The 14,845-nt window shown below is 47.4% G+C and overlaps 3 protein-coding genes across 4 annotated transcripts in view; 2 read left to right on the forward strand and 1 right to left on the reverse strand.

Moving 5' to 3' along the window:
• Window positions 1-14,845, reverse strand: part of LOC148500910 (uncharacterized) — a 542,640-nt gene that overhangs the window by 366,730 nt on the left and 161,065 nt on the right. The gene's annotated exons all lie outside the window — the stretch shown is intronic.
• Window positions 1-14,845, forward strand: part of LOC148500914 (uncharacterized) — a 243,827-nt gene that overhangs the window by 39,020 nt on the left and 189,962 nt on the right. The gene's annotated exons all lie outside the window — the stretch shown is intronic.
• On the forward strand, window positions 9,242-12,951 carry LOC148500915 (uncharacterized). 2 transcript variants are annotated; one of them, XM_088451191.1, is made up of 5 exons: window positions 9,242-9,402; window positions 10,706-11,125; window positions 11,610-11,688; window positions 11,808-11,905; window positions 12,069-12,951. In XM_088451191.1, exons 1-5 carry the CDS (start codon window positions 9,325-9,327, stop codon window positions 12,519-12,521), a joined length of 1,128 nt encoding a protein of 375 aa, XP_088307317.1. In that variant the 5' UTR covers window positions 9,242-9,324; the 3' UTR covers window positions 12,522-12,951. The 2 variants fall into 2 exon arrangements, with proteins under 2 accessions (XP_088307317.1, XP_088307319.1); XM_088451193.1 differs by having other exon boundaries at window positions 10,706-10,897.

Raw genomic sequence — 14,845 nt, forward strand, 5'->3', positions numbered from 1 at the left:
TGGATCTGGATCCACGGGCACCATGCAATTAAATCCTTTGCTGCTCCCAGGATGCACTTGGGTCCATCCTCCTCTATACCCCGCCCCCGAGACACAGTTACCTCAGTGTCAGTTGGTGTCCGGCCGGAGTCGGGTCACCCTTGGCGCAGGGGGGCTGCTTCGCAGCCCCCTAAGCTTAATTTGGAGTTTTTTAAATGTATTTATTTAATTTTCAAAGGATTGAAGACGTCCACGCTGCCGCTCCTACATCCCGTTGGCGCCGCGACGCCAGTACAGATCTGGGGGATCGCGGCGGGACCCCAGAGTCTGTACTAGCCGGGCTCTGGGGACTCCCTCGACTGCTGCCGGAAGCGATGGGGAACAGGTAAGCCGAGGGTCGCCGCGTGCGGTGACCTGCGGGTATAATGCAGTCGGCTGCCTCCGGTCTCTGGGGACAGACCGGAGGCGCTAGCAGCGGCGGCGGGCTCCCCCTCTGTAGAGGCATACGCCGAGTGACCGCTAGACCACCAGGGTGATATGCCGGCAGCGGGAACCGGCAACCCTGGGGTTAATTGCTAGCCAGGGGAGGTAGCCTTCCCTGTCTAGCGGCTCCTCCTCTCAGCTCAGCGCGTCTTTTCTCATGTGTACTAGCGTTGCTGAGCTGCTCTCCTCCTGCGGCCACTCCTCCACTTAGGTCTCCGGCGGCCATCTTCTACTGGCAGCAATGCAGATCTCACAGGCGGTGCGTGGACCGGTCCCCCTGTGTACCTCTCCCCTGCTAAAGGACAGTGTACACAGCACTATAGCCCTCCCAGATGTACACAGCACTATAGCCCTCCCAGACACTGAATCTGGGCGGTTGATTGTAGTGAAAGGTGCAGTGAGTATTACTTTCTGCATGGTATGTGACTTTTGCTAGTGCTGCTGTCTGTGCTAATTTTTTTCGACTTACTGTCAGCTTATAGCTATCCCTTTCCTTCTCCTACGGCCCGGCAGGTGTGTGGGGGAAGGGCGTCTCTCAAGACCTCACTTATATAAATCACGTATTGGTGAGGTTGGTCACATACTGTTGTGTGCTGCTCAGTGCCATATCTGTGGGCTGTTGTGCTGCATAATTGTGGATGCGCAGGAGTCAAACTCTGATCTTCCTTATTGTGATATAAATTTATATTTTATCATGTCTGATGAGGAGGTCGAGCGTTCCGCGGCTCCTACATTGTTCTCCTGCAGACGCTGCATTGCGGGAGTAAATAAGGAGGATTTATCACAGGATGGGCTGTGTGTGCGGTGCCAGCAGTTACCTGGTCCCTCTAACCCCCCAATGGCGCAGGACCCTCCTTGGGCGGTGTTTTCCCCAGGTGCTGGCTTCCATCGCGGACCGTCTGGCGGTCCCGCCTGCTATCCCCCAGCCATCCCTCATTCCCCGGGTATACCGCAGTTATTGCAGTCTCCCCCTGGGTCTCAGACTGTTAGTCAATATGCGGGTTTGCCTATGTATATGCAGCCTTCCCCGGTAACGCAACAGTCTGTTATTCCCTTTCCGGGTTTCCCTCAGGCGGCTCAACCACCGTGGGTGGATGTACTCTCCAGTTCAGTCCAAAGTTTGGCAGCTTCAACTTCGGCCTTCCAATCTATGTTACATAGTGACGTGCCTCAAAAGGCGTCTAAGCGCCCTGCTATGTTATCCCAGGCTGCGCAATTATCAGACACTGAGGCGTCCTCGGATGATGGGGAGTTGCTTGAGGACTAATTTATATATATATATGCAGCAAAGTACAAAAGCGGCACTCCGGAGACTTGCAAACCAGTGACTGCAGTAGTGTCTTTAATCGATGTTTCGGGGTTCTGAGACCCCCTACTTCAGGAGCACATACAATGCTTTTGTACTTTGCTGCATGTATGACAGGAGTGATCTCCATATTGAAGGCACCAGGAGCAAGATACCGACCCATTGTGGTCTGCAGAGTGCCGGGCCTCTATTTTGAGATAGATAGAGATATATATATTCTTACTGACACTATTATAGGTTACGTTTTATTAGTAGTAGGGCGAGTGCCCCAAAGAAGAGAGAACTTCCTGCTTCTGTTGTTACCTGTACAATGATAATGCAGCACCAGAGTCTGCTCCAGCTGTATATTAGTAACAAAAAGTTCTGCTCCACCTGTATTATATAACACTGGGGTCTGCTCCACCTGATTAAAGAATATGCAGCACCAGAGGCTGCGCCAGCTGTACTATTATAACAAAAGGTTCTGCTCGACCTGTATTATACCAACACTAGCGTCTGCTCTACCTCTATAATCACAATGCAGCACCAGAAGGATCTACTCCACCTGTTTCATATCAACATGTGGCCTGCTCCACCTGTATGATAATATTGAGAAACCAGAGTCTACTCCACAAGTATAATAATAAATCCCATTACCTGCTGCCAGACACAACAATGGCCAATTTCTGCCTCTTCCTGCTGACACAGTCACCCGGAAGCTGCAGATACACAGGAGGAAACGCCCCTATAGATAGCAACGCCCCTATCTCCTCCATGCAGCTATGGCTACTGACCTGCCCCGCCTCTATTATCATAGTGACCGCCCTCCTCTCATTCCCCTAAGTGCGAGTAGCCAATCAGGCGGCACAGAGTAGGAAGAACGTCCTGTAACTAAGAAGTTACCTCCACCTGCCGCTCACAGCTTCATCACTAGAGTAACATCAGCATAGTCTAATGGTGTCCTCATGTACGGTGACCGACGGCCATAATCTTATAGTCTCCCAGTCACAGAGCAGGGGGGGCGGGGCCACAGGGGCTTTAGCTGCCATTTTGTCATAGACATTCCTGACAGCCGGAGACAGGTAACGTGTCCTGTATATATTATTTTATTATTATGTATAGGGGGGAGGGGATCGTACAGTGATATATGAGGGGGAATAACACAGCTCCCAGCACACACTGATATGTGATATTATTATACAGTCATATATGAGGGGGAATAACACAGCTCCCAGCACACACTGATATGTGATATTATTATATAGGGGAAAGGGGACCGTACAGTGATATATGAGGGGGAATAACACAGCTCCCAGCACCCACTGATATATGGTATTATTATATAGGGGAGAGGGGACTGTAGAGTGATATATGAGGGGGAATAACACAGCTCCCAGCACACACTAATATGTGGTATTATTATTATATGAGGGGGAGGGGGCCATACAGTGATATATGAGGGGGAATAACACAGCTCCCAGCACACACTGATATGTGGTATTATTATTATATAGGTGGAGGGGGCCGTAGAGTGATATGAGGGGGAATAACACAGCTCCCAGCACACACTGATATGTGGTATTTTTATATAGGGGAGAGGGGACTGTACAGTGATATACGAGGGGGAATAACACAACTCCCAGCACACACTGATATGTGGTATTATTATATAGGGGAGAGGGGACTGTACAGTGATATATGAGGGGGAATAAAACAGCTCCCAGCACACACTGATATGTGGTATTATTATATAGGGGAGAGGGGACTGTACAGTGATATATGAGGGGGAATAACACAGCTCCCAGCACACACTGATATGTTGTATTACAGTGTTCTCCCAGGCTGTTTTCTGCGGGCGCATCGCCCGGAAGAAGCAGCCTACCACCTGGCACTTCCCCCCTGCCGCATTCCCGGTCACCCTCCTGCTGTGGAACGCTGGCCTCTGAAGCGACCGGAGGCTAAAGAAACCACCGATCGCTTCAGAGGCAAGCATTCCCAGTGATGCACTGCACGGATGATGTCATGACGTCACCCGCGACGTGAGGAGCCTGCCCTGCGCACCTGCTGGATCTAGTTAGATCCAGTCAGAGCGAGGCAGCGGGAATGGGAGCGCCGAGCAGCATATTAAGGTAAGTTCTGGGCTGGGACCCGTCTGGGGGCACTGCATAAGGGGCCAGTCTGCGGGCACTTTATAGGGGCAAAACAAAACTACAGGAGGCAATGTATAAAGGGGAAAACTACAGGGGGCAATGTATAAAGGGGAAAACTACACGGGGCACTGTATAAAGGGCAGAAATACAGGGGGCACTGCATAATGGGTACTTTTGACTGAGAGCCAGTGGGGGAGCAACCTGAGACCTGTCGGGCTGGAATGGTAAGGGAGGGCAGTGTTCTCCCCAGGCTGTTTTTTGCGGGGGCACCACTCGACACTTTGGGAGCCTGCAAGTGGGGACGGTATCTGGGAACTGTATAAAAAGCACCAGATCCTACAGACTTTGCAGCTTTTCATAATAAGACAACTGGACCTCTATTAAGAGGATAATTGATATATAAAAATGTTATTTAAAGTTTAAATCATTATAAGGTCAGGGTTTAAAACATTTTACTATTGCGGAGGCCCCACCCGGCTACTTATTGATACCACCAGGCTGGAAAAAAATTCTGGGGAGAACAGTGAATACAGGTGGTGCAGACTCAGTTGTTCCTATAATACAGGTAACGCAGACTCAGTTGTTACTGTAATACAGGTGGCGCAGACTCAGTTGTTCCTATAATACAGGTGGTGCAGACTCAGTTGTTACTGTAATACAGGTGGCGCAGACTCAGTTGTTCCTATAATACAGGTGGTGCAGACTCAGTTGTTACTGTAATACAGGTGGCGCAGACTCAGTTGTTACTATAATACAGATGATGCAGACTCAGTTGTTACTATAATACAGGTGGTGCAGACTCAGTTGTTCCTATAATACAGGTAACGCAGACTCAGTTGTTACTGTAATACAGGAGGTGCAGACTCAGTTGTTACTATAATACAGGTGGAGCAGACCCAGTTGTTCCTATAATACAGGTAACGCAGACTCAGTTGTTACTGTAATACAGGTGGCGCAGACTCAGTTGTTCCTATAATACAGGTGGTGCAGACTCAGTTGTTACTGTAATACAGGTGGCGCAGACTCAGTTGTTACTATAATACAGATGATGCAGACTCAGTTGTTACTATAATACAGGTGGTGCAGACTCAGTTGTTCCTATAATACAGGTAACGCAGACTCAGTTGTTACTGTAATACAGGAGGTGCAGACTCAGTTGTTACTATACTACAGGAGGTGCAGACTCAGTTGTTCCTATAATACAGGTAACGCAGACTCAGTTGTTACTGTAATACAGGAGGTGCAGACTCAGTTGTTACTATACTACAGGAGGTGCAGACTCAGTTGTTCCTATAATACAGGTAACGCAGACTCAGTTGTTACTGTAATACAGGTGGCGCAGACTCAGTTGTTCCTATAATACAGGTGGTGCAGACTCAGTTGTTACTGTAATACAGGTGGCGCAGACTCAGTTGTTACTATAATACAGATGATGCAGACTCAGTTGTTACTATAATACAGGTGGTGCAGAGACTCAGTTGTTCCTATAATACAGGTAACGCAGACTCAGTTGTTACTGTAATACAGGAGGTGCAGACTCAGTTGTTACTATACTACAGGAGGTGCAGACTCAGTTGTTCCTATAATACAGGTAACGCAGACTCAGTTGTTACTGTAATACAGGTGGCGCAGACTCAGTTGTTCCTATAATACAGGTGGTGCAGACTCAGTTGTTACTGTAATACAGGTGGCGCAGACTCAGTTGTTACTATAATACAGATGATGCAGACTCAGTTGTTACTATAATACAGGTGGTGCAGAGACTCAGTTGTTCCTATAATACAGGTAACGCAGACTCAGTTGTTACTGTAATACAGGAGGTGCAGACTCAGTTGTTACTATAATACAGGAGGTGCAGACTCAGTTGTTCCTATAATACAGGTAACGCAGACTCAGTTGTTACTGTAATACAGGTGGCGCAGACTCAGTTGTTCCTATAATACAGGTGGTGCAGACTCAGTTGTTACTGTAATACAGGTGGCGCAGACTCAGTTGTTACTATAATACAGATGATGCAGACTCAGTTGTTACTATAATACAGGTGGTGCAGAGACTCAGTTGTTCCTATAATACAGGTAACGCAGACTCAGTTGTTACTGTAATACAGGAGGTGCAGACTCAGTTGTTACTATACTACAGGAGGTGCAGACTCAGTTGTTCCTATAATACAGGTAACGCAGACTCAGTTGTTACTGTAATACAGGAGGTGCAGACTCAGTTGTTACTATACTACAGGAGGTGCAGACTCAGTTGTTCCTATAATACAGGTAACGCAGACTCAGTTGTTACTGTAATACAGGTGGCGCAGACTCAGTTGTTCCTATAATACAGGTAACGCAGACTCAGTTGTTACTATGATACAGGAGGCGCAGACTCAGTTGTTACTATACTACAGGAGGTGCAGACTCAGTTGTTACTATACTACAGGAGGCGCAGACTCAGTTGTTACTATACTACAGGAGGTGCAGACTCAGTTGTTACTATACTACAGGAGGTGCAGGCTCATTACTATAATACAGGTGGTGCAAATACCAATATTACTATAATACAGGTGGTGCAGACCCCATTGTTACTATAATACAGGTGTCGCAGACTCAGTTGTTACTATAATACAAGTGGCGCAGACTCAGTTGTTACTATAATACAGATAATGCAGACTCAGTTGTTACTATGATACAGGTGGTGCAGACTCAGATGTTACTATAATACAGGTGGCGCAGACCCCGTTGTTACTATAATACAGGTGGTGCAGACCCAGTTGTTACTATAATACAAGTGGCGCAGACCCCATTGTTACTGTAATACAGGTGGTGCAGAGTCAGTAGTTACTATAATACAAGTGGCGCAGACCCCGTTGTTACTATAGTGCAGGTGGTGCAGACTCAGTTGTTACTATAAAACAGGTGGTGCAGACTCGTTGTTACTATAATACAGGTGGTGCAGACTCAGTTGTTACTATAATACAGGTGTTGCAGTTGTTAACATAATACAGGTGACACAGACCCTGTTGTTACAATAATACAGGTGACGCAGACCCAGATGTTACTATAATACAAGTGGCGCAGAGTCAGTAGTTACTATAATACCGGTGGTGCAGACTCCATTATTAGTATAATACAGGTGGCACAGACCATACTTGCTTGGTAACAGACTGCTATCTGGTGTCTTGGTAACATTAAATGGGTCAGCGGGATTTGGTAAATATATGGAACGGTAGTATATAGATCCCCTTCACTAGATGTACCTGGAAGTGACATGGAGTGAGGGCAGAAGTGCAGTTCTATACCAATAAAGGCCAACAAAAGAAGAAATTTGTCCCCTAGCTGTCTCGCTTTGTTTGCAACACGTCGGGCATGGGGGCTCGCTTCACTTGGTACAGGTTTATATTCCTCCTCTATGTCCACATGGTTAGTAGGGAATGACGTTGGACAGTAACTGATGAATTCAGGGTACATCTACGGAAGGGGATCTATCAACTACCATACGGAATCTTCCTGAATGGCACAGCTCACTGCAGCGCCCCCTGCCTCTGTGGAGCCATCAGTGCACGTTCTTATTTGGGGGTATGTGACAGCTCTGCTATCTGCATACCCGGTGGTTGATACATGCACCCTCACCACCACCGTGCCATCTCTATCACTGTACATTGTGACCAGATCTGAGGGCAGGGTTACTACCTTTTCATTTTACAGGTTCCTGAGCAGGTAGACGTTTCCAAAAACAGCACTTTATATGCTATAAAGGCACCTCATGCCCTTTTATATGACTTAGATCCCCCTAGTGCCCCTTTATAAGCCTCAGAGCCCAATCACACCCCTTCATATGCCTCAGAGCCCTTTATGCCATTATATGCCGGCACAGAGCCCCCACATGCATCTTTATATGCCTCAGAGCCTCCTCACACCCCTTTTTATGCCTTAGAGCCCGCTTGCACTCCTTTACATTGGTTGCTTGCAAGTGTGACTAAGTGACAGTATGATAGTATGCAGCTGCCATCGATAAACAGGAAGAGGTGCCAGTATGGAACTACAGTATGCTAGCCTGCCATTCTGGGTGCTCATACAGACCTAGAGTATATTTGCCATCTATTCTGGATGCCAGAATGGAGTTTTGAGTGCATTAGCAATCCGTTTCCGGTGCTGGATTAGAGCTCTGATAACCTTAACCTACCATTGCGGGTGGGGGAGTGAGCTCTGAGTATGTTAGCCAGGTGTTTGGGCTGCCCCAATGGAGCCCTGAGTAGCCAGCAATTCTAGGTGCTGGTATAGGGCTACGAGAACCTTGGCCATTCATTATAGCTGCCCCGATTGATTCTCCCCAGTGCCTTAGCAATCCATTCTGGGTTCAAGAATAGAGCTCTAAGTACCCGAGATCATTCCAGCTGCTGGAGTAGGTGTTGGATGAATAGTTCTATCTGAGTTGCCAGAACAGGTGTTGGGTTACCAATTCCATCTCTTCTAGCTCCCGGAATAGGTGTCTCAGTATTGTGGGTATAAATAGAGCTTTGTGGCTCCACAGCAACATTTTGAAGGGGCCTCTACGAAACACACCCAGAGGGTGAGAGCATCTGCATACAAGGGGTCCACAATAACAAATCATCCTTCACTTCGACCCCAACACTGTGGGCAACATCATATCTAGGGAGGGGACTAATAACCCTCTCACCCAGGAAGGCACAGGCCAACCATGGTTACCAAGTCCCTAATAGAGGGGTGCACCTGGGAGTAACCCCTTATACACAGATCAGGTCCGTTTCCTCAGGCAAATTGCATCAAGTATGTGTCTCGGAGGTCCAGAACTCTTGGCCATGAGAGGATCATTGGTGTAACCTCCAGCAATGACGTGTGGTGGTCACTGAGCAGCCCTGTGAAGCTGAGTTAGAGGAACTTCTAAGAAACACTGACCATGACTCTGGCTCTGGGAATGAGGGGACTTAGTGGTCACTTAGTCTATTCTTATTTTTTTTATGGGCAACATGATAGCGTAGTGGACAGCATTATTAATTCACAGCACTGAGGTCATGAATTCAATTCCTGAACAGCACTCTGTCTGTGTTGATTTTGTATGTTATCCCCTGGTTTGTACTGGATTCTACCAGGGGCTCTGGTTTCCTCCCACTTTCCAAATACATACTGGTAGGTTAGTTGGCTTCTTTCATAAATACCCATAGAGAGAGAGCGAGAAAGAGAGTGTGTGTTTGTCTATGTGGTAGAAAATGTAGATTGTAAGCTCTACTGGGACAGATGTGACTAAATATTCCCTGTAAAGCGCTGTGTAATATGTGCTCACTACATAGATAACTGGTAATGAATAGCTTCTAATAATTATATTTATTCCTAGATTTCTGTGCAGTGAGGAGTCAGATCCTTGTTACTAGAAGTCACATGAGGGTGAGACGTGTCCTGTATAAATCACTGATCACTGAGGATGGACAAGGACAGGAGTCACATGACTGAGAGGATACTAAATCTCACCCTGGAGATCATCTTCCTGCTGACTGGGGAGGTGAAAGGGTCTGAGAGTGTCATAGTGACATCACATATGTATAGTAATAATACAGGGACATGACTGGGGAGGGGATCTGGGAGTGTCACAATGACATCACTTATATTTATAGTAATAATACAGGGACATGACTGGGGAGGGGATCTGGGGTGTCACAGTGACATCACTTATATCTATAGTAATAATACAGGGACATGACTGGGGGAGGTGAGGGGATCTGGGAGTATCACAGTGACATCACTTATATATATAGTAATGATACAGGGACATGACTGGGGAGGTGAGGGGATCTGGGAGTATCACAGTGACATCACTTACATCTATAGTAATAATACAAGGACATGACTGGGGAGGTGAGGGGATCTGGGAGTGTCACAGTGACATCACTTATATCTATAGTAATACAGTGACATGACTGAGGAGGTGAGGGGATCTGGGAGTATCACAGTGACATCACTTATACCTATAGTAATAATACAAGGACATGACTGGGGAGGTGAGGGGATCTGGGAGTGTCACTGTGACATCACTTATAGCTATAGTAGACATGACTGGGGAGGTGAGGGGATCTGGGAGTGTCACAGTGACATCACTTATATCTATAGTAATAATACAGGGACATGACTGAGGAGGTGAGGGGATCTGGTAGTATCACAGTGACATCACTTATATCTATAGTAATAATACAGGGACATGACTGGGGAGGTGAGGGGATCTGGGAGTGTCACTGTGACATCACATAGCTATAGTAGACATGACGGGAGGTGAGGGAATCTGGGAGTGTCACAGTGACATCACTTATATATATCATAATAATACAGGAACATGACTGGGGAGGTGAGGGTATCTGGGAGTGTCACAGTGACATCACTTATATCTATAGTAATAATACAGGGACATGACTGGGGAGGTGAGGGGATCTGGGAGTGTCACTGTGACATCACTTATAGCTATAGTAGACATGACTGGGGTGGTGAGGGGATCTGGGAGTGTCACAGTGAGATCACTTATATCTATAGTAATAATACAGGGACATATATATTGTCAGTGATTCAGTTCTCGCAGGAACTAGGATATATTACATTGCTCATGGTATCTTGTTTTGTTTCTTTTCTATCACTGAAATGAAGATGTTAGGAGATGCGCTATATTCTGTCCACTGTCCTATATATGGTAAAAAGTTAGGATAGGGGTTTTATTTGTAAGACTTAACCTTCATGCATATTGTGCACTTATGACACCTCAATAAACGGCTCCATGAATATATTTTGACCCTCTTATTAATGTCTCCTGCAATAAACAGGGTTACACAGTAGTGAAGAAGACTTCCGGTGAGTGTGAGACAACCAGCAGCCGTCCCTGTGTGTCAGGAGGACTGAGCAGGACCCAGAGCCCCATCACGGTGCCTCCACCTCACTCACTGATAAATGAGAGACGCAGTGACCAGAAGATCCTGGAACTAACCAACAGGATCATTCAGCTGCTGACTGGAGAGGTGACTGCTGGGAATGGGACATTATACAGTAACACCAGGGGATGTGTCTGGGTGATGACTGTATCGTTGTCGGAGACACCCAGCAGCCGCCCCCATGTGTCAGGAGGACTAAGCAGAACCCAGAGCCCCATCACGGTGCCTCCACCTCACTCACTGATACATGAGAGACACAGTGACCAGAAGATCCTGGAACTCACCAACAAGATAATTCAGCTGCTGATTGGGGAGGTGACTGCTGGGAATGGGACATTATACAGTAACACCAGGGGATGTGTCTGGGTGATGACTGGAGAGGTGACTGCTGGGAATAGGACATTACACAGTAACACCAGGGGATGTGTCTGGGTGATGACTGGAGAGGTGACTGCTGGGAATGGGACATTATACAGTAACACCAGGGGATGTGTCTGGGTGATGACTGTATCATTGTCGGAGACACCCAGCAGCCGTCCCCATGTGTCAGGAGGACTAAGCAGAACCCGGAGCCCCATCACGGTGCCTCCACCTCACTCACTGATACATGAGAGACACAATGACTAGAAGAACCTGGAACTCACCAACAAGATAAATCAGCTGCTGACTGGGGAGGTGACTGCTGGGAATAGGACATTACACAGTAACACCAGGGGATGTGTCTGGGTGATGACTGTATCATTGTGTATGTCAGGTTCCTATAAGGTGTCAGGATGTCACTGTCTATGTCTCCATGCAGGAGGGGGAGTATATAGAGGAACACAAAGGTCTGTACAAGGACGTGATGATGGAGAATCACCGGCCCCTCATATTACTGGGTAAGAGGAGACTGTCATTTATTGTACAGGGGAGAGTAAGTATGAGGGCCCCCTATATACACACATCACCTGATAATCACATATATACAATGTACTCAGTCACTGTGTGTCTCCTACAGATGGATCCAGTAACAGAAATACCCCAGAGAGATGTCCCCATTCTCTTTTTTCACAGGATTGTTTAGAGGAGAATCGCAGGATCCCACAGGAGCATCAGGTAGGTGGGATTTAGGGTCTCACCAATGTACCAAAGTGACTGTCACTATATGATGTGTACAGAAGCTGTGTGTGTCTTATTATCCAGAATTCTTCTACTTAATGTGATATCATGAAATCTGACATTTCTAAAGTGTTACTTTATTGTTTTGTGGGTTATTTAGGGTGAAATTCTGGCTGATATCAAGGCAGAAGATATAGAGGGAGTAGAAGAGACGTATGTGACTGATATGAAGGCAGAAGATATAGAGGGAGTAGAAGAGACGTATGTGACTGATATGAAGGCAGAAGATTTAGAGGGAGAAGAAGAGACGTATGTGACTGATATGAAGGCAGAAGATATGGAAGGAGAAGAAAAGACGTATGTGACTGATATAAAGGTAGAAGATGTAGAGAGAGTAGAAGAGACGTATGTGATTGATAATAAGGCAGAAGATATAGAGAGAGTAGAAGAGACGTATGTGATTGATAATAAGGCAGAAGATATAGAGGGAGAAGAAGAGACGTATGTGACTGATATGAAGGTAGAAGATATAGAGGGAGAAGAGACGTATGTGAGGGGTGATCAGCAGTGTAAGGAGGAGGAAATCCCTACAGATATCGCCACAGGTGAGTAATAAAGACTTATTACAGAAAAGAGTCGCACATTCTCCTTGTACTACAACACAGTGCCGTAACTAGCTATGGGCGACCAGTGCTGTCACAAAGGGCGCAGAGGCTCTGTGGGCAGCGCTGTCTACCCCTCTTGCCCTTGTTCCTGGTTAGCAGGGTGCCTACAGCTAGGATTGCTTCTGGATCACCTGCAGACTGTCCTGTGGACTGACTGGCTCCCTGGCCAGTGTGTGCAGCCAATCGGGCGTCCTTAGGACGGTCATTGTTGCACTTAGTGAAGCAGTGTGTCACGCCCCTTCCACATGACGTAACTGTGTTGCACACTCAGTGCACGGGGCCGGCACAGGGTGCAACCGTGCCCTGCTACAACAATTTCTAATTCTACATGCTCAGCCAAAAGGCTTGGCCTAGCCTACTGATACTACATAGGATAATATGCGGAATATTATTGCTCAATTTGCAATTAACCTGTTTCTGTGAAAATTAAATGGGTTAATAACTTATGTAGAGCGGTTTTGGGCTGGACCTTGCTGTGTTATATACATTCCTTTTTCTTCCGTCTGGGGGACACCTTACATCTGGGTTATGTATAGTAGAGGGAGGAGTCAGACACTAGCTAATTGAGAACTGGCTCCCACCCCCTATATAACTCCTCCCTTTCCACAGTAAGCTCAGTCTATAATGTCCTGGCTTTTAGTTGGGTTTTATTTCTTTATGTTAGTGCTTTGGATTTGGGAGCTTAGTTCCTGGAGACAGGCGACAAGCACCAACAGAGAGGGAGTTATATAGATTAGAGGGTTTGTGTGAACCTGTATCCCACTCTAAAGATGGCCACTGAGAGAGTCGCCAAACTACCATGTCCCTGAGTCTCCATGCCAGACACACATCTGAGGGGGCCGCAGGTATAAAGGTCATATATGTTACAAGTATAAGAATCTTGTTGCCATTATACTGCACAGTGCTTTAGAGCAGATTGGCCGGGGCTTGTTGTTACTCACAGATCCTGAAGAGCCGGCTTGTCTCACACCTCCAGGGGCTGTTCAGCACAATACTTCTTCAATCTTCAGTGCTGCATTCAGTTTGAGGGTTACAGAAGCAGCTACATGCTGCTGCTTTTAAGGGAGAGAGGAGCATTGCTGGTTCCAGGACGCCGCTGACACGTCAGGCGCACAGCAGTGACGTCATCAGGTGGGGCCACAAGTAGTTTCCAGGCCAGAGATTAAACGGCAGGATAGAGCGCGCTGCGGGTGACGTCACTGGCAAGCATCGGAGGCTATGTGTCAAAGAGTGATTAAATGACTGCTGCACAGTGTAATCGCGCAGCGGTGACATCAGGCCGAGCCACGGACGCTGGAGGCTATGTCACAGGTGTCCAGAATTAGCAGGATCCGGCCACGCACCCACTCCCCCAGGTATTTATTTTGATTAAAACACAGGCTGCTGGGACTTCCGGTGGGCGGACCAAACGACCTGGCCGCACTTTTAATGGGCTCCCAAGCCGGCTCCATATAGCCGAGACATAGCGCCGCCGGAGAGACTCACTGCCTCACCTAAAGCCACCCTGAGGTCTCTAGGATAACGCGGGTAAGAGCGGCGCATGCCCCGGCCCCCCGCACTGCCCCACAACACCGGAGTACAGCCGCATTGGAAAAGCGGCACTGCCCGCGGCCGCCATCTTGGATCGCGGCCGGGCATAATTTCTCCCCTCCCCACTTTCAGCAACAGCCACCGGAGCTATTATTAGACCCATAGGAACAAGCGGGACGCCTGGACACCGTTTCAGGGACGTCCCTCAGTTACAAGCTCCCCGCTGGCCACACATCACCTGCGGCCGCCATTTTTTGAGACCTGATTAAGCTGCTGCAGCAAGCGCTTACCTCCTTTCACAATCCTCTCTGTTTGCTGCTCACACCAGGGAGCAGGGTGGTGTTGCTGGGTCCTCATACTGTGATCTTGTCTTGTCTGGTCCAAAGATAGTGCTCACAAGCCATACTATAAGTTTTAATTTACAGACCCAGTGTCATATATATCCTGAACACCTGGGGCTCCCCCTAGTGGCTCCTGATTAAATCGCACATCACATCCCTATACCATGGAGAAGTTTGTGGCCAGACCACAGCGTGCACCTAAAGGTCAAACTACTAAAGGGAAAGACAAAAATGTAGCTCCATCATCATCTCCTGACTCTCCTACTTCACCTCCAGCTGACAATATTCTGGACGGAACCTCTAAATCGACTCAATTTAGTACCGCCTCAATAGCTAAAGCCCAAGAAATATCTGAGCTTCTTTCTCCCTTGCTTGACAAAAAACTGTCCGGCCTCAAAGAA

Source organism: Taudactylus pleione, unplaced genomic scaffold (assembly GCF_031769625.1).
Source record: "Taudactylus pleione unplaced genomic scaffold, aTauple2 ptg000540l, whole genome shotgun sequence".
Lineage (NCBI taxonomy): Eukaryota > Metazoa > Chordata > Amphibia > Anura > Myobatrachidae > Taudactylus > Taudactylus pleione.

Excerpts from the sequence above, each read along its gene's own strand:
- LOC148500915 (XM_088451191.1), top strand. The coding sequence starts at position 9,325 with ATGGACAAGGACAGGAGTCACATGACTGAGAGGATACTAAATCTCACC. Across the intron at positions 9,403-10,705 it reads TCTTCCTGCTGACTGGGGAG|GGTTACACAGTAGTGAAGAA; the intron begins GTGAAAGGGTCT and ends TGCAATAAACAG. Across the intron at positions 11,689-11,807 it reads CCGGCCCCTCATATTACTGG|ATGGATCCAGTAACAGAAAT; the intron begins GTAAGAGGAGAC and ends TGTCTCCTACAG.